Source organism: Myxocyprinus asiaticus, chromosome 3 (genome assembly GCF_019703515.2).
Source record: "Myxocyprinus asiaticus isolate MX2 ecotype Aquarium Trade chromosome 3, UBuf_Myxa_2, whole genome shotgun sequence".
Lineage (NCBI taxonomy): Eukaryota > Metazoa > Chordata > Actinopteri > Cypriniformes > Catostomidae > Myxocyprinus > Myxocyprinus asiaticus.
Window position 1 is genome coordinate 49,706,425 of NC_059346.1, and position 20,597 is coordinate 49,727,021.

At 37.7% G+C, this 20,597-nt stretch overlaps 1 protein-coding gene across 1 annotated transcript; it reads right to left on the bottom strand.

Annotated features, from left to right (window-relative positions):
* Window positions 1-234: 234 nt before the first annotated feature.
* On the bottom strand, window positions 235-19,651 carry LOC127428361 (rab effector Noc2-like). Its single transcript, XM_051676702.1, has 6 exons — window positions 19,388-19,651; window positions 9,928-10,019; window positions 9,577-9,720; window positions 8,251-8,380; window positions 744-830; window positions 235-337 (listed from the first exon to the last, which is right to left on the bottom strand). The coding sequence occupies exons 2-6, from the start codon at window positions 10,002-10,004 to the stop codon at window positions 311-313; spliced, it is 465 nt and encodes a 154-aa protein (XP_051532662.1). The 5' UTR covers window positions 10,005-10,019; window positions 19,388-19,651; the 3' UTR covers window positions 235-310.
* Window positions 19,652-20,597: the final 946 nt, after the last annotated feature.

The window sequence follows — 20,597 nt, forward strand, 5'->3', positions numbered from 1 at the left end:
TTATCTAATTATTGGTGTCATACCCTTTGTCAAAAAGAACAACCATCATTTTCACTTTTGTTGTTCTGTTCCTAAATTTCATGAAGTAAGAATTTAAGGTGACAAAAATACAATAGTGAAGCTGTGCTGAAGCATTGGGCCATTTTGTTTGAATGTTCTAACCCTGAACTAATCTCACGCGGCCAAGTGGCGTACAGTTTGTTCCATATTGCAGCATTATTCTGGCCAAGAAATGCCAACTTAGACTGGAAGAGACCATCTGACCAAAATGTGAAGCAAGCAAACACACTTTGTTTTGTTTTGATTTTTTTTACATGCCATTAAGGAGCAGGTTTATCTGAAAGAGATTATATTACAATATTAGATTGGCATGAAAAGAAATAACATAAATAACACTACGGCAGTATCTACAAATGGTTGTACAGAAAACATGGACAATACAGAAAGAATGTGTGTAGACTCTGTGATCAGAATTTCTGCCCATACAAATGATAAGTACAGACACAAAGACATACTGTAACTCAATAAAACAACTCATGTAAAAACAATGTGGTTGCTAATAAGTGACTCAAACAAAACTCTGAATACCCATCAAAGATTTTATGCCACTAAAATCCATGTCAGAAATCAGTGATTATTTCATCTTTAAATTGCTCACATTATCAACCTTGTATACTTTGTTTCCAGGTTTTTTAGAAAGTTGAAACAACTATCACGTGACTTCACAATGTGTTGTACTGTACCTCTCTCTGTTCACTGCAGATCTTGCAAAGCCACTGAACTCTTTTCTGAGTGCCTGTAGTCTCGATACCACATTTAGTGCACACCTTCTGTAATACAAACACAGACATCATTAATGTAGGGCAAATAAACACGCACCCTTTCAACTACAGACACGTTTAGGCTAAAATACTACTGTGAAATGAAAACAAATATTTTGTCGAATCCTTATTTGTTACATTATTTTGCCATGGAAACACAATAACAGGTTTGCCAAGCCTGCAGTTTTCCCATGGAATTGGGCTACTCAAATCAGAATTGAATGTAAGGATTTTTGACCAACCACCAGCCAATCCTCTGCAGGTCAAAACAGGTACAGTATAATGTATTCTGTTTTCATGGATACAGGCAGCATTTAACAGTGAATTTACAGGTGAAATAGTGTGTCAGACTCAGTAGAAATAAGTTAGTTACAGGAAATGGGGCCCAGATATAAAATAAAAGCTGCACCAAATGGTATGCAGTTACACAGCTGAAATACAGTATATTGCATTTTGTTTTTTTTGTAATAAATTTTTCAATAATGACATTACGCTTATGTGTATCAAGCCTGACTCTTTTTTCAATAGTTGTGAACATGCCATGTTTTATAAAACTGCAGATGTTTCATACTGCTACCCTGCTACAAACATCATCTAGAAGGTTTGCAAATGACAGGAAATCTGAAAAAGCAATACATGGATTCTAAAATCTGTGGCATGTCTTGAATTTTAGTATTGGGCTAGTTCTGATTGGTCATTGGAATATTACACAGACCTGGCAACCCTGACAATCAAACAACTAGACAAAAATTAAGAAAATAGAACATTCAAATACAAAACTTTGTGATATTCAGATTAAAAATGTGTTTTAGGATTTAACATTTTATCTTGTGCAATGTCAGTTTTTGTGTTTATTTCAACATACAAGTATGTGTTAACAGAACTGTTATTTAACTGTTATTTAGATTACATTTTATTTACTGGACTTTACATGCAAGATGATTAACAATACATTAACAATTTAATTCCCTGAAGTTCAGTTACTGTATACTCTCCATAATGTTATGAAACAGGTCCCTTTTTAAATGTGTAGAATCCTGTTGATTGAGCGAAGCACCATCCCTCTCCACGCTAAAATAAATTTAATTATCTCAGGAGATACTACTGTAGTTTCAGATGGCTTGATTTTAAAGAATCAATTTGAAGGTGAGGGCTTGGGTATGGCATTGTAATAAGAGAGAAAGAAACTTTAATCAGGTTTTATGTAATAGAGGACAAACACTAGACTGAAGTGCCAGAAATTTAGTTTTTGCAGAAGTTCTATATACTTCAATTGCTTTGAGACAGAGAGAGCGAGCGTGGAAAAGAGAGAATGTGAGAGGGAGGCCACAAAGAAAATCTCTTCAATTTTCTTTTAACACTTCTAAAGATCCCTGAGTGTGTGCCATCTTTAAAAACTGCTGTAAGCGATTTTTGAAATACCATGCATAGAAAGTCCCTACTACCCGACAGATAAGGTAAGGCTAAAATGGCAGTCTTGTGAAATAACATGTCTTAGGTTCTGCACAGGGCAATAAAGAACTTGCCCATGGGCCACACCTGTTAAAGGTGAAGTATGTAACTTTTTTATGTCAAAAAACATTCTACTATCCCAGTTTATTGTTCATTGACAACTACAAGTAAGCCATTCATGGGTTTACCTCCCACAAAATATAAACACTGAGCCTCCAAGGCACCATCAAAACATTGATGTTTATATTTTAAGCCGCCCGCTCCACCCATCCCATTCAAAGCATGAGTTTGGGGCATGGCTACTTGAACTAGCTGTTCAGCCGGGGGAAAATAAACAGCCATGGCAGACGTGTACAGAGGAAAATACATTTAGCTTTGACTACAGATGATAGCCAAAAATGAAAATTCTCTCATTATTCACTGAACCTGATGCCATCTGTAATGTTTGGAAGGAAGTCACGAGAGCTGGATCTAGATGCAGCAAGAAGTTTAATAAAGAATATAAGCAACGTATAAAATAACTCGGTAAACACAGGAACAAGGCAGAACTTGGAACTAGAAACATAAAACAAATGAAACATCCATGATGGGAACTGGTACATAGGAACAGGGGAGAAACACAACAACTCACTGGGCAGAAATCAGGGCATTATATACACAGGAGTAAATGAAACAAAGGTGAGAACAATAGGGAACAGCTGGCAGTGATGAGGGCAGGGAATTATTGGAAGTGTAGTCTGGGGGAAACAGATAATAGGGGCAAAACACAAGGCAAAACAATAGTGAATCATGACATAACCCCCCTCCTAATGGGCAGCTCCTGACGTCCAAGGAAGGCTGGTAAGGGAAGCAGGGCCAAGATGGAGCCGGAGACCAAAGAGGCCAGAGCAGATCAGGTAGAAGGCCAGGAGACCAAGGAGACCAGAGCAGCTAAAGCGGATGGCCGAGAGACCAAGGAGACCAGAGCAGATCAGGCGGACGGCCAGGGGACCCAGGAGACCAGAGCAGATCAGATGGACAGCCAGGAGACCCAGGAGACCACCTCAGGGTAGGGACTGGATCAGGAGGCCCGGCTGGCAGCCACAGGGCTGAAACAGGGTCAGGAGGCCTGGGTGGCGACCACAGGGTCGAGGGGCAAAGATGTGGAAGGCGGAGCCATGGCAGGCTCGAGGGGCAGAGACTTGGAACACGGGCAGAGACTTGGAAAACAACCTCTGTGGTCGTGAACACGGGAAGAGAATTGGAAACGACCTCTGTGGTTATGTACACGGGAAGAGACTTGAGGGTAGAAGCCTTTCTTCTCCTCCTCCTCCGGACGGCCGAAGTTGGCAACGCTGGCTCTGGGACGGATGAGGCTTCCAGCTCGTTGGCTGTGGCAGGCGTGGGCGTTGGCTCGTTGGCCGTGGCAGGCGTGAGCGTTGGCTCGTTGGCCATGGCAGGTGTGGGCGTAGGCTCGTTGCCCGTGGCAGGCGTGGGCGTTGGCTGTGGCAGGCGTGGGCGTTGGCTCGTTGGCCATGGCAGGCATAGGCGTTGGCTCGTTGGCCGTGGCAGGTGTGGGCACTGACAATTTGTGCGGAAGGGTCTTCATGGCCCTACGCACCGACATCAGTGGTGGATCATTCAACTTGGAGACAGGGGCCATGGAAGGTTTCGAGACAGGGCCATGGGAGGCTTGGAACAAGGAGTCACAGAAGGCTTGGCCGTGACATGAAGTGAAGCAGACTCAGACTTGACTGTGACGTGGCGTGGCTGTGACATGGCGTGGAGCAGACTCAGACTTGACTGTGACATGGCGTGAAAAAGACTCAGACGTGGCTGTGACATGGCGTGGAGCAGACTCAGACGTGGCTGTGACATGGCGTGGAGCAGATTCAGACTTGACTATGACATGGCATGGAGCAGACTCAGACTTGACTGACATGGTGTGGAACAGACTCAGACTTGACTGTGACATGGCGTGAAAAAGACTCAGACGTGGCTGTGACATGGCGTGGAGCAGACTCAGACGTGGCTGTGACATGGCGTGGAGCAGACTCAGACGTGGCTGTGACATGGCGTGGAGCAGACTCAGACGTGGCTGTGACATGGCGTGGAGCAGACTCAGACGTGGCTGTGACATGGCGTGGAGCAGACTCAGACATGGCTGTGACATGGGGTGGAGCAGATTCAGACTTGACTATGACATGGCATGGAGCAGACTCAGACTTGACTGTGACATGGCGTGGAGCAGACTCAGACTTGACTGTGACATGGCGTGGAGCAGACTCAGGCATGGAAGGCTCGGAAGCCGAGATCGGGATTGAGAGAGGAGGATCCTCTGAAGCGAGAGTTTCTAATATTAGCTTTACGTATTCCTCCCACGTGTAATCTCCGGTCTCCGGCAATTCCCTCCACTGGCGAGCTATGAGTCCGATCAGGTATATGGATTTCAAGGTGGAATCATCAAAACCTGTGTGGCAGGCTATGGTGCTGAAGAAGTGGGAGTATTCCCTTATCAATAAGTCCGCCTGGCAGTTGCACGAAGTATGCTGCTGAATCCATTTTGTGGTGAGTTGTTCTGTAACGTTTGGAAGGAAGTCACAAGAGCTGGATCTAGATGTGGCAAGAAGTTTAATAAAGAATATAAGCAAAGTATAAAATAACTCGGTAAATACAGGAACAAGGCAGAACTTGGAACTAGAAACATAAAACAAATGAAACATCCACGATGGGAACTGGTACATAGGAACAGGGGAGAAACACAACTCACAAAGACTAGGTAGAAATCAGGGCATTATATACACAGGGGTAAATGAGGAAATTAATCACAGGTGAGAACAATAGGGAACAGCTGGCAGTGATGAGGGCAGGGAATTATGGGAAGTGTAGTCCGGGGGAAACAGATGACATGGCCAAAACACAAGGCAAAACAATAGTGAATCATGACACCATCCCCAGTATGACTGTCTTTCTTCAGCAGAACACAAATGAAAATTTTTAGAAGATAGAGCTCTGTCAGGTCCTTACAATGGAAGTGCACGGGTGCCAGCACTTTGAAGGTCCAAAAGTCACATTTAGGCAGCATAAAAGTAATCATGCGACTCCAGTCGATCAATGAATGTCTTCTGAAGCGAATCGATAGGTTTATGTAAGAAACAAGTCGATAATTAAAATGTTTTTAACTTTAAATCAGCGCTTCCATCCAGGGCTCTGATGCTGTTTGAAATGGCCGAACTCTTGCGTGACATTCGTCCTTGTTGTAAATAAGCGCTGCTGCCGAATTCTCGCGTGAACTCGCCGATGCGCTTACGACATGCTTTGTGTCAGCTGCTGGCAGTAAGCGTTTTTTTAAAAGTTAATAGCATTTTAATTATCACTATACTTTTTTACACAAATATATTGATTTGCTTCAGAAGACATTCATTGATCAACTGGAGTCGTGTGGATTACTTTTATGCTGCCTAAATATTACTTTAGGACCGTCAAAGTGCTGGCACCCGTGTACTTCCATTATAAGGATCTGACAGAGCTCTGTCTTCTTCTAAAAATCTTTATTTGTGTTCTGCTGAAGAAAGACAGTCATACACATCTGGGATGGCATCAGGGTAAGTGAATAATGAGAGAATTTACATTTTTTAGTGACTTTTTTCTTTAAAGCCAAAATTCGAAAACTTGCTTAAAGACACAGACACAGAGAACGGAGAAAAAACAGAGTGAACATGGTCAGAAATGGCGCTTTCGTTGCACTTACTAGTTACCAGAAGAACCATTCTACCTCATGTGCTGGATCCCCCGCACACCCAGCTGCCGTTCAATCCGCCAATGTTATCAGATGACCCGATTGCTCTGCCACGCTTTCTGCCCGGTGTGTACTGTATATGTTACAGTGGTCTTGTTTATTGTGATGTTAAACGTTTTTATTTAGTATGGCCTATTTGTTCATAGGGAATCAGAGAGTGCGAAAGGGATTGATGAGTCAAAGGGGTGCTGGCAAAGGCTGTTTGAAAACATATTTTATTTTTGTAATTCTGTTTGGTGCCACTAGTAGTGCAGAAATTACATACTTTACCTTTAACCAATCAGGAAACTTACAGCAGAGACCTGCTATATTGATTTACCAGAGAAGAAAGCGTAACGGTCAACTAGCGTGTTACGACAGTAAGTCACCATTTGTGGCTCCCATACAAATAAATAGGAAGAGCCGTAAACTGACACCTGCCTGTCACAAAAGTCTCTCCTTATAAAACAGCAATTTTATCATAGTAAACTCCACAAATAGTTCATTCCAAAAGGATTGTTTAGTGCAATACATGTTGAAGATTAGCGTACAGGCGTCAATTCATTAAGTGATAAGCTGTTTCCTCAAAAAAGTAGTTTATAAAGCATATTTAAGCATCTCCCCAAATAGTCATCCTTTAAAAAAAAAAAAACAGCCTAATTTCTCCTCGCCAGTGTAACGACCATAGAATGCCTATAGGACCCCCACGTTATGCATTGCTATGCTAACCTTGTAGGCTGACATTGATTGAAGGGCTCTGCTTAGAGGCAGCACTTTGCCAACCTCAACCAATGTTGCAAGTTTGGGGCATGACTACATGTTTTGGTTTGGCAAATATCAAAGAGATCTGGCTGTCCTCTTTTGACTTGGGCCAGTAAGCAACCACCCAGAAAACCCAAGCAACCATAGCAATGCATAAAAAACACCCCACAGAATACTCACATTTATTCACATAAAAATCATGTTACTTTTTCCCCCAATTACTTTTAGTGCTGCAGAAATCAGCTTTAATGTGTTGTTTACAACAGCCCAATATATTGCTCAAATGATTTCATAAACAACGTTTTCCAACTAAATTTCAAAAAGTTGAATTTCCCACGAGAATACTGCCAAGTAGAACTGAATAATTAAAGTTACTTTGAAATAAAGTTTGAAACACTAAAATACCAAGGTAATCCTTTGTAAAAGTTAAACAATAATCCATCAGATTCCATATGGCATTTTTACAAAAATGATCAACGCAGTGTACAGTATCTACTTCACAGATGGTCATATGTTTGAACACAGAGGCATTACCAATCATATAATAATTATTATATTTTCATTAATTGCCTCTGTGTATTCTAAACCCATTGTAATTCCAATGAGGTCTAGAGAGAGCAGCTGTTCTAATGATCACAGGTTATGGGCTTCATGAGGAAGCATCACTGATATGAGCTCTGGGTCCCTGTAACAGATGCTCTGTCCCCACCCGCACAGAAAAATCGGTCCTGGATTTGAAATAAAAAAACTGGCCCAAAAGTTGTTGATGTCAGGGTGTTGGTAGGTGTATGGATAATCGCGGCCCCCTTCGGCATATCGCGGCGCCGTTAAACTATGCGAATATAGCATTGGTAGCACATCCTGATAGGTCGTATGTATTTTTAGGTAGCGTATATTTTAAGAACAGCGGCCAACCGGGAAAACTATCGGATCTCCCTATGGCAGGACCGCATTCAGTCTTTTAGCACCCCTCAGTCCCGTGTAAGGTCACAGCATGTGTGAAAATGTGTGTCTCCTACATCGTCTTAGAGTTATTTTCCAACAGTGATCCTGAACTCCGGTGGAAAAGATTTAAATTTGCCAACAAGTGAACTGAGACGGACTACAAATGTTTTGTTCCAGTTACACACTGCCTCCTCGTGGTTACACTGGGGGAATACTTATTATTTACCAACGTGTTTCAGTATCATTTTTCAGAGATTATTATATTAGCACGCACTATTGTTTACGTATATATAAACTGCTGCTGACCTTTGAGGAGTTCATATATAAAATGGCCAATGTTTGTTCCTGAAAAACAAGTTAACGATACTTTTTTTAAAGTAAAATAAATATCTGCTGCCATCATGTGGTGTCATAGTGTTACTGCATGGATCCAAGACGGAAAAAAAATGGCTAAGCGTACGTGCACACGAAAGTGGGTTGTTTTCTAAAAGTAGAAAAAAGTCTAATTTGTACCATGCAGCAGTCCAAACAGAGGACGGACGGGGAACCCAGCAGACCCAGCTCTTCTCCACACAACAGACACTGTGACAGGCCATTCCCCATGGCAGACCTCCTCATGTTCTCCAGACGCTCCACTAGACACCTGAAACAGTCACATCTTTGCTTACTCATAAAAACAACCATTGTTTCTTTGCCAGTGGTTTTGTTTCCTTGTTTCTTTGTTCTCATATTACACATCATCAAGTACTTGGACAGGATAGTTCCTGTGAAGCATGACTAAACATCTGCTCAAGTGTTAAAGATATTTAAACCTTATAGTCAATTGAGGTTGACTTCTCAATGTTTGTGGTCCCAGAGACCCCTATACATGTTTTAAAAAACAACAACAACAAAATAAAAAAACAATAAATTTTCAAAATTAACCTTTTATTTTGGCTTCAAATTTTTTACTTTTCTCTGACATAATCAAAGCCAGTAGGTATTGCTGATGTTTTAAACCTGACGTTTTACCACAAAGTAAGCGTACACTTTTCAGAAAGGTGAATGTTATGCAAGAAAATAACTCCTATTTGTGTTTTAGGGTCAATTTGACCCCAGCAAGACCACATAGTCGAAAAATTAAAAAAAAAAAACAAATCCAGAAAACTGGTGGTAGTGTACTACTACAGTGTGTTCACCAATCAGAGTATCTAGGCATGTGACAATTCATTATATTTATTCAAGTTTTGCATTTCAGGACCCCAAACACTGATAGCACTCGTACATTACCCAGACATCTATATGATGTGTGTGTTACATCTGACATATTTGTTAAGTAGTTTGTTCATCTGCAATACTATAAAACGTTTCCTCTCATATGTCAATAAGTCATTCAGCAGATGTCTTTGAGACTTTTATGATTTAAAATGTTTTGAAATCTGATCTTTTGTTTAGCAGATATTAATTAGATTGTGATGCTTTCCAGATGAAAATGTCTAAAACAGACATATCTGAGATGTGCGTGTGCTATCTGGGAACTGATGCAATCTATCATGTTTTCGTGAGGGACATTTAAAACATGTTATCAAGTTGAAATCTTGTTTATAATTAGTTCTCGTAAAATTAAGAAAATTCACCAACCTGGTGCCTCAATGCCAAGTATGTTTGTTGAGCTACTAAATGGGGCATTGGGTTCTGTGAGACCCCAAACAGAACATTGTAATTAAACATCTGCTGTGAGAAAGATCTCTGAAATTCAGACATTAGCTATCAGAGTGTTTATCTGAAAGGAAGTTGTCTGACAAGGCATTAAAAGGCACAAAAATGTACAAATGTGGTACATACTGATAAAATGCCTACCCAATCCTGTGTTGCTCAATGAGCTCAAGTTGCTCAGAGCGGTGGATGACACTCATGATTACATCCAGCTCTGTTTTCTCAAGGGTCTGAGCTTTCCTCTGCCTCTCAGTCTGAAACGTGTGGATGGACCAACCTGTATGTAACCTGGACAGAATACAGGTACACAAAAAATTAAATCACCCATCAGTAGCAGATCATTGAGTAAATGAGTGAGAAGATGGATAAACATGTTGACACAGTGTTGACACTATCTGTCTGTTCAAACATGTTCATTAGACTAAATATGACTCATCAATTGACATTCAGTAATTTAATCCATATACCAGGTTTAAACATAAAACCGTTACTCACTTTGCTCTAAGGGCTAGTTGTCTGTCATTGGGGCACACCCACTGGTCATTGTCATTGCCAAACATTGAGTCTGTCATGTTTTGTGCTTGAAACTGTAAAAGTTTAGGATGATAAGGGTAAAAAAACAAGGCTTAAAAAAAAAAAAAAATCATTATACGAATAATCAGATGATTTAAAGCATGCTATGCTATAATAATTACAAAATTACAAAAATTAATATACCATTTAAGGTATAGTTCACCCAAAAATGGAAATTCTCTCATCATTTACTTACTCTTTTGCCATCCCAGACATGCATGACTTTCTTTCTTCTGCAGAACACATGCGAAAATTTTAAGAAGAATATCTCAGCTCTGTAGGTCCATACAAGGCAAGTGAACGGCAATCAGGCATTCGAAGCTCCAAAAAGCACATCAAGGAAGCATAAAAGTAATCCATAAAATTCCAGTGGTTTAATCAATGTCTTCTGAAGCGATCCAGTTAGTTTTGGGTGAGAACAGACCAAAGTGTCACTCCTTTTTCACTGTACATCTTGTCATTGCTGTCTCTAGGCACGATCATGACTTCATGCTCGATTACACTTCCTAGTGCTTGACGTATGCGCAGAGCACTAGATGGCGCTATAGGAAGTGAAATAGAGCTTAAAATGATCACCAATGAGACTGCTGTCATGATACACAATGAAAAAGGTGTTATATTTTGGTCTGTTCTCACCCAAAACCAACTGGATTGCTTCAGATGACACTGGTTAAATTACTGGAGTCTTATGGATTACTTTTATGCTGCCTTTATGTGCTTTTTGGAGCTTCAAAGTTTTGGTCACCATTTGCTTGCATTGTGAGGACCTATAGAGCTGAAATATTCTTCTAAAAATCTTTGTTTGCTTTCAGCAGAAGACAGAAAGTCAAATACATCTTAGATGACATGAGAGTGATTAAATGATGAGATAACTTTTGGGTGAACTATCCCTTTAATATATATTATTCCAGGAATCTTTAACAACAGTGCACAAACTAAGAGCAGTTCATTGTTTTTGACAGTTTGTTGTGATAGAGCTTACATTCAATTCTTATGTAAAAGTAGACAGACATGGCTCAAATTATTATTGGATTATTCATTCAGCAACACCTGCCAAATGACTGTTCCAGAGACCAAACACTAACACATTTTCACTTAAGCCTTAATTATGAAAATAATAATACTTTGTCTTGAATAGAATAATATACATGCTCCTATGTTGTGGTACTGCAAGGTTCCTGTTTAAAAAATAAATAATAAATGAGGTCAAATCTAATTTAATAAAAGAGGTTGTGCAACAGACACAAACATCCAAAAAGGCAAGCAAAAAAGTAATCGATCAAACAAATTACAACAACAGTAAAATCTTAATTTGGGATAAACCACTATTTTTATGTACTTAGAAGCACTTTACTGGTCAAACAGAAGTACCTTAGTGAAAAATGTTTATACCAAATTGTATTTAAAATGCATTTATTTCATGATAAGTATACTACAAATACATTAACATATCTATGTACTATGTACCATGTAATTGCACTTATTTCATGCTTTCTTCAAATGCACACAGAGAAACTTTGATCATTACAAATTAAGTGGTAATGTAGTATAGCTTTTACAAATGCAATTAGGAGAAGTATGCACTAAGTTCAAATATAGTGTACTTTAAGAAAGTACACTGGTTAGGTGCTTGTTTGCATCTACAACTTGTTTTGATTCTACAACTTGTTTGAACTGTGTTAAAAGCAATTGTCATAATAATGTTCTTCAAGCACAAAAAAAATATTACTAATATGACTTAGAAATATTTTCCTAATATATATAGTGTATACTCTAGGCCTATGTTTGTCTTATGACTTGGATGTTTTATAACAAGAGGTTTCTAATGCTGGGAACTTATTAATTTAAAAATGATCATTAAAACATTGTTTTGAGTACTTTTTTAATTGCACAATGCACATTCCTTAAAACAAAATTTACATGCGCAGCGGTCACCGTGCCAGAACCCTGTTTTGAATTGGGGGGCCCTAAAACAGGCTGGTTGTGACATCATTACAACAACATTAAGAAGACAGTATGCAGTGTGTGTTTTACACCCAGACCAGCTTCCAAGATTGTCAAAATCACAGTGATTAGTTATTTATCTAAATAAATATTAGTCAAAAACTGTCCCCTTATACAGTTCGAATGTTGATGTACTCAAACTATAAAGATTCAAATCTGCTTCCACGGAGAGATACTGGCTATGTGCTTGTCATTAAATTCAGTTCACACAAACCGCTACTCAAAAATTTTTTTCAACAAAATGAAATGCTGTCTGTTAAGCCATTGATGATGATACTACAGGAACACTGAATTGGTTCAACTGCTTGTTCTTGTGTACGGGTTCCTCTATGACGTCATTTTTATATCACCAGAACTTGAATTTTGAAAAGCCTCCGAATTCATGATCTTGAAAAAAGACTGGGTGTAATTTTATTTCATCAAAATGTTTTGCTGTCTTAATTTGTCCTAAGATGGTTATTTATATCTTCAGCTTTAGTGTGTCAGTGGGAAATATAAATGTTAGACTCCCAAACATTACTTTTGCAAATAGAAAAGATTAGAAGAACAGGGAGCCCTGCAACAGATGTCATGGCCACCACAAAGCCCCCCACTGAACATCGTGTCAGTCTGAGATTACATAAAGAGACAGAATCAATTGAGACAGCCTAAATAGATAGAAGAACTGTGGCAAATTCTCCAAGAAGCTTGGAACATCCTATCTGCCAACAACCAAGAAAAACTGTATCCAGGTGTACGTAGGAGAATTAGTGCTGTTTTAAAAGCAAAGGTGATCACACTGAATGTTGATTTAGCTTTTTTATATATTTACTGGTCTTTGTATGACATTAAGTGATAAATGAAAACTATTTATGTCATTATTTTTGAAGACATCCTCACTATGCAACATTTTTCACAAGTGCCTAAAACTATTGCACAGTATATATACACTACTGTTCAAAAGTTTGGGGTCACTTACTCATTCTATATTTTTTTATTTGTATTTATTTTTTTTATTTTTTTTTTTCACATTTTAGAATAATAGTAAAGTCATCACAACTATGAAATAACATAAATGGAACTATGGGAATTATGTTGTGACAAAAAAAATCCAAAATAAATCAAAACTGTGTTATATTTTAGCATCTTCAAAGTAGTCACCCTTTGCCTAGAATTTGCAGAAATGTACTCTTGACATTTTCTCAACCAACTTCTTGAGGTATCACCCTGGGATGCTTTTTAAACAGTATTGAAGGAGTTCCCATCTATGTTGGGCACTTATTGGCTGCTTTTCTTAATTCCTCGGTCCAAGTCATCCATTTCAAAAACTTAATTTGTTAAATAACATTTTAATTTTGTAATTAAATAAATTAATATGGTGGCACAATTATATTTTTGTCTACAAAACTAATTTCAAACATTTAAGCATACGCCTTCAGATCAAAAGATTTTTAAGATCATGTGAAACTTTTCAGGCAAGTGACCCAAACTTTTTAACGGTAGTGTGTGTGTATATATATATATATATATATATATATATATATATATATATATATATATATATATATTCTCTCTGCCTTCAGAGAACAACAGAGTGTGTTTAATCATTAGCCTACATCCAAGGTAATATGAATCTGGTAGATATCTATCTCTTGTTGTTACTGTAAATAAGTGAAATAATACAGACCTATGGCTGACTGAAACAACAGTTGCCTTTACCCATTTGTAAGTGTGTTGCATGTCTTGGCTGTTTGTTAATATTTATTATATTTATTATAATTATATTTCACTTTCTCCTTGCACATTTGTACTAGTGTTGCATGAAAATATAGTGAACTTTGAATGTACAACACACATTCTGTTCCTAATTTCTTACATCAGTCTGGATTGCTTGAGTTAGCATGCCATCTCGCTTTTTAATATTTTTATCAAAATTCTGGATAGTCTAACCTCATATGTAGATTTGTAGACTACTGATGATTTGTCAGTGTCTTATTTATTATGTTTATTTTCTGGCAGACCACGTTACCTTCATGATAATACAAATCTGGGCTCCATCTATATACTTTAGAGAAGTGTTCTGTAATATGTGCATTTGACAAAGTAGGATAATGAACAATTATTGCTTTGTACCCTATTATTGGGGATGAGGAAATTACTTTATCATGAATTCGGAGGCTTTTTCAAATGCGAGTTCTGGTGATATAAATATGACGCCATATTCCTCCTCTTTATGTATCTATTAAATCAGTCTCAGTCAGTCTTTTGTTGTTTGTGTCTGCATTCAACAACATTACACATGTACAGTATGCCCTGTGTTTTATACCATTTTTAAAACAGCTTTTTGCATTTGACATTGTGTGACTTGAAGAGGTAAGGATAAAGTAATTTCCTCATCCCCAATAATAGGGTACAAAGCAATAATTGTTCATTATCCTACTTTGTCTAATGCTGCTGACTTTATGACTGATCTTCGATATCAATCTGGTCTTACTTTGAATTAAGACAAATTTCCCTCTTGAAAGAACAATAAACACAAAACCAACAAAGAATGTAAAATACTGTTGATTTGCTTGTTAACACTGAGCAAACAGCATATGGTCATTCTACAACTTTCACGCAAGTTATATCATGTAAGTTATAAACATCTGGACTTATAATAGTGAATAATGGAGCATCTCGTTATGGTTATACACACGTCTACAAACAAAACAGAATGGCAGTGATAGCTAGCCAGGGTGCCCTCATCCACTTTTATTAATTATTAATAAAAGTTAGCCACTGTTGGCCAGGGGCCTTTGAAGACCAGTGATTAGATGGACCAATCAGACATCTGCATTTTTTCACTTTTCTTTGTGCAAAGGGCAAAATGGTACTTTTACCTATTTTAATAAAATGTCAGGTGTTAAAACTACATAGAATTATAATCATTTCCAGGAATATACTGTAACATCTGTTGATGTTTCTGCTTGGGGACTTGCTATTGGCTGTTGTGTTTGCATAATTAATGAGGTGCATCTGTGTAGGTTTTGGGGACTGTTTGGGGGATTTATTAATTTGCATTTAAAAGTAATTGGGGTTATAGTTATGTTCTGAGTTCAGCTTAATGTTAAATATGTCGTTTAATGTTATGAAAATGGGTTATTTATTTTTTTTTAGTTACCCTTGGTGAGATTAGTGTTACTTTGAGACAGTAGTGATCTGAATGAAACAATATCATGCAATATGCAATTTTCAGCATTCTCCTTGTTGTTAAACAATGGTTAACAAACTTAAATTTTTAAACTATGACCTTGCTTTCCAGTTGAATGGAAACTGTATTACTGCAAATACAAGCAACTGAAATATGCTTAACAATGCTAGTCTAAATGCAGTTCAGGTGTGGGCCAGCAGTATATTAATAATTACATTTCACACATTTGCACATATCCCAGCAAAGCTGGGGTCAGAGTGCAGGGTTAGCCATGACACTGCACCACATAGGGTCAAGGGCCTTGCTCAAGGGCCCAACAGTGGCATCTTGGCAGTGCTGGGGCTTGAACCCCCAACCTTCTGATCAGTAACCCAGAGCCTTAACCGCTGAGCCACCAATTGTTCATTTATTTCAAAAATTATAGATATTACAAGTGTACTAAATTATACTTGAAATAGTTCCATTTTAGTATAATTATAAATATAATTATAACTACATCTTTAGCTGCACCAAAGCACTGCTTTTGGCAAACTAAAGTGCATTAAGTATAAAATTAGTTTTTCCAATTTAACAGACTTTAAGTATATCAATTTAGTCTGCTAGAATAAGGAATAAAGTGTGCTTAAGTATATTATTTTTTTCACTAGGGTAGCCACCGTGAAAACTAGTTCTGAAAGGGATAGTTTGAAATCAACCAATCATTTTTGATAATGCTCACCCTCAAGTTGTTCAAAACCTATATGACTTTCTTTCTTCTATGGTACACAAAAGGAGATGTTAGGAAGAGTGTTAAGAAGATCACTCGTCTCATTCACCATTCACTTTCTTTGCCTCTTTTTTTTTCATACAATGAAATGGAAGTGTGACTGAGGTGAGTGTTCTTCTTAACACCTTTCCTAACTTCTCCTTTTGTGTACCATGAAAGAAAGAAGGTCATATGGGTTTGAAATAACATGAGGTAATTAATATCAACATTTAAAAAATTTTGGTGAACTATTCGTTTAAGATTGTAAAAGGTCCTTTGCAAACAAATACAGCAAAGCTAAATAAAATAATTCAGAACATAGAACAAGATTTTCTGTTCAAGAGATGATATATTGATGATATATATATATATATATATATATATATATATATATATATATATATATATATATATATATATAATAAGTATTGTGCATAAAACTTTAAAGCAGTCTCTTAAAGCACCTGATCATAGGAAAACCTGACATTGTCTCTTTCCCTTTCCATCACACAATCACGCACACACAATCTACTCATTTATGGCTTAGCAATGCCAAGTCTATTTACATTTCCATGAGAACTCATGCTCTCTATTTGGCACTGTTGCACTGGCCTCGGGAGCAGATGACAAAGGTTCCAACAATCAACTACTTATTAGCAGACTTCACAGTACACCGTTGCCAATCTCAAGCTAACAGGAAAACTTTAATTCGAGAAAAAGTCTGACAACTTGCAAACTGCAAACACAAGTATTTGCTAAAAACAGCTTAGACCATACAAAACAAATTTCTATGGAAGCAGGTTCCAAATTCAAAACAGGTTCCAGTTTCTTGCACATTCTGTGGCTACACCAATAGAAATCAGTTTACTTTCTTTCCTGAAATCCAGCAGACATCAAATTTCAAAACAATTTAGAATTGTCAAAAAATACAAGCACACCCCATAATAGTCAAGGCATGTGAAGTTTTCGTGTATCCTGTTGCTCCCTCTAAATGAAAAGAGTACAAAGGAAAGGAATAGTCTTTATTAAATTAACTACAGATCTCTGACTCCAGGCAGTTCACCTTTTTTAAAGATGAATACATTCTGGCATGCATTCAATTCTAATGCAAACAGACACAGACTGACAAGAGAAAGTGTTTATCTTACAAGAGTGAGAGATAAATTGGTCACTGCGGGCAGTGTCTGAACACTGTATAAGAAGACAACAGTAGAAGAGACGTGGAAGAGGAAACTTGCCTGTACAAGTTGCGACTGTCACACTGATCTGAGATCAGGTTTGCTGCCTTTCTCTTGCAATGGATCAGATCATATGACCTGAGAACAATTCATACAAGACATCCTGCTGCTCTTCTGATTACAGTGATTAAATAAAGAAACAAAAGAGTGACAGTGATACAACCAAACTGAGACAGACCTCAGAGGTGCTAGAGGCTAAAGGCTTTACTATTGACCTGGCCTTTACAATCAGTCAATATAAATCATGGTAATCTTATTTGGGAGGTCTGCTGTAGCAGTAAACTGTTTAGAATAGAATATTAAAGGTGCCCTCTGTATTTTGTTCCCTGATTAAAATAAGTTTAGCTCCTAAAGACATGAACTGTGATTTTGCAATATATGTATAAAATAATGCGCACTCACATTAAAATGAAGACTCCAGTCATATCAGTAACCTTATAAAAGCTGTTTTATTCTACATGGAGGGGGTCCACACATGGGGGCTGCCATGTTAGAATCACATGACCTGCCGAATACTGCTCACTTAATCTCAGTAACCGTCCTGTTATTTGACACTTTCACTCACTGATTAAAGTAATCATGTCTGACTGTGAATACTACATTTCTACAATGGCATCTGAAACTGAAAACTATTGATTTTAAATGATGGTGCATCCAAGCCACTAGGTGTCAGTGTAAGTCCGAGATGACACAAAGACAAAAGTTACTAAGTGCACATTTAAAGGGGAGCTATGTTGTAAAGCTTTTGAGAGGAAGAAGTTCAGTCCTGCATTTAGGATGATCTGGATATAGTTGCAAAGACAACATGAAGTCTTCCAGTCTCTCATGTACCCAGTAGATAATATAATATAATTAAAGAAGCAAACAAAGTCCTTGTGCTTAGCAAACACACACACACTTTAAGCAAAACATCTAACAAAAATTAGTTTTAAATTATAAAACAACAGATATTCTGATTGTCAAAACTTGAGGGAAACTGGCTATATACATCCACTGAAAACGACTTAGAAAATGGCTATAAAAGTGAAGTTGTAAGAAATTGAAATCTGCATCATTTGCAGATACCACTTGGTTTAATATTCTGTTATTTTATGTGACATGCATATATTTTATATTTTAAAGTGTGACTGAAGTTTCCAAATACTTTTTGGGGCCACTGTATGTACCATATTCCATATTTTTATGTAAGGTTTATACAGATTAATGTGGTTTAAAAACTTTTTTTTTTTTTCTGGCAGTGATGCTCCAGTTATGCCTAATGTTTAATTAATGTTCATCCAGATGCTTCATCCAGCTATTGAGCATTTTTTTCCCTTGCCGGTGACATTAAGTATACTTCCATTCACAATATGTTTTACTGACATAACAAGTAATGCCCTAAAAAAGCCTCTTGTAAAAAGCCTGTTCTGCAAGTATAAATAAGCCAACTGCATTTGACAATGTCGCATTGAGTTTGTTAAAGGAGTCACCCAAAAATGAAAATTCTCTCATCATTTACTCCCCCTCACGCAATCCCAGATGTGTATGACTTTATTTCTTCTGATGAACACAAATTTAGATTTTTAGATGAATATTTCAGCTCTGTATGTCCTCACAATGTAAGTGAATCGTGGCCAGAACTTTGAAGGTCCTAAAAGCACATAAAGGCAGCATAAAAGTAATCTAGTGTAATTCAGAGTACTAATACGACTCCAGTGGTTAAATCCATGCCTTCTGAAGCAATATGATAGGTGTGGGTGAGAAATAGATCAATATTTTATTCCTTTTTACTATAAATCTCCAATTTCACTTTCACATTCTTCTTTTGTTTTTGGCAATTCGCATTCTTTGTGCATATCGCCACCTACTGGGCAAGGAGGAGAATTTATTAAAAAAAAAAAAAAAAAAGGATTAAATATTGATCTGTTTCTCATCCACACCTGAAGATATAGATTTGTTGTATGGATTACTTTATGCTGCCTTTATGCGATTTTTGGACCTTCAAAGTTCTGGTCACAATTCACTTGCATTGTATGGACCTACAGAGCTGAAATATCTTTGTCTGTGTTCAGCAGAAGAAAGAACATCATACACATCTGGGATGGCATGAGGGTGAGTAAATGATGAGAGAATTTATATTTTTAGGTGAACTATCCCTTTAACAGAAACAGTTTTATTCCCAACAAAAGAACATAAAGGGTTACTAACAGATGGTCTAAAAAAAAAAAAAAGTGCCAGTCTTACCTTGTGGGGTGGTGTTTCCACTAGAAAACTCTAGTTCCACCAGTTTCTTCTCAAATGTTGCTCACTTTCACTCAACTGTCTTCTTGGACAACACCAAAATCCATCTGGCAGGTCAAAGCAGTGCACACCCAGAAAGGCAGCAGATGTCACAGCAAATATAACAATCCTATGGATAATGATGTCAAGAAGTGTTTATTGTTTATCCACCTTGTGCTGTCACAGATTTTGGTAGCAAAGTCAAAATCCTGAGGTTTGGTGGCTGCATTCATGAACAGTCAGGCAGTAGTTTGTCTCCACTGTAAAAAGAGTGTGAGGGGAAAATCTGAGGTCACACCTCCCTGCCACAGCAGATGCAGGAGAGCTGACCACGTGTTCCCTCCCAGGCAAAAGTACACACATGCATAAGTTTGCACTCATATGGACACACACACGCACACAGGTTTCCTAGGAGAAAGAGGAAGTGCTGGGAACTGCCAGTCTTGTATTTAAAAGGGCTCAAAAGAGCGGTTTAGTGACCTTTATATTGCAAGCTAAACACAAATTCTTCAGCAGTTGGTTCTGTTCATTGAAACCATGGATAAAATTCAAATTCAAAAGTCAAAGTAGTTTTATTTTAATTTCCCAGATAGTAAACAAACATAAAAAAAAAAAAAAAAAAGTAATGTCAACGTTGATGAATCAACATTAATAACATTGAATTAATGTTAAAATCTGATGTTAATTTTACATTACTGTTTGCATTAAAGGAATATTCTGTGTTCAGTACAAATTAAGCCCAATCTACAGCATTTGTGGCATAATGTTGATTAGCACAAAAAGTAATTTCTACTTGTCCGTCCATTGTTTTTAAGCAAAAATGTAAGTTATACGGCATTTCTCAATACCAAGTACACCAAGTTCGGACTTGCGTACTTGGTAGTTCGGACTTCGTACAAACTCCCGAGGGTGGGAGGACGCAGTACGGTCATTCTGCAATTGGAACAGCAGCGTACTTGTTGACGTCACCATCTCAGCTGGTCTTGGCAATACGTGCCTGCTCTGGTTATCTTCACTGTAATGTATATTTACAATAAAACGAAATTTGATATAAAACACAACCCTGCTTCTTTTCCTTTTCATTTTAAAAATATTAATATGTATATATTTTGAGTGTTCCTAGATCTGTAGCCTACATATAAAAAGCAAGTGTCGGGAAAAAGGTTGTTGTTGT

What these genes read in the sequence shown, in the direction of transcription:
- LOC127428361 (XM_051676702.1), bottom strand. Translation starts at nt 10,004, where the DNA reads ATGACAGACTCAATGTTTGGCAATGACAATGACCAGTGGGTGTGCCCC. An exon ending in ATTGAGCAACACAGGATTGG is followed by an intron (nt 8,381 to 9,576) that starts GTAGGCATTTTA and finishes TGACTGTTTCAG; the next exon opens with GTGTCTAGTGGAGCGTCTGG. An exon ending in TCTGTTTGGACTGCTGCATG is followed by an intron (nt 831 to 8,250) that starts GTACAAATTAGA and finishes TTTGTATTACAG; the next exon opens with AAGGTGTGCACTAAATGTGG.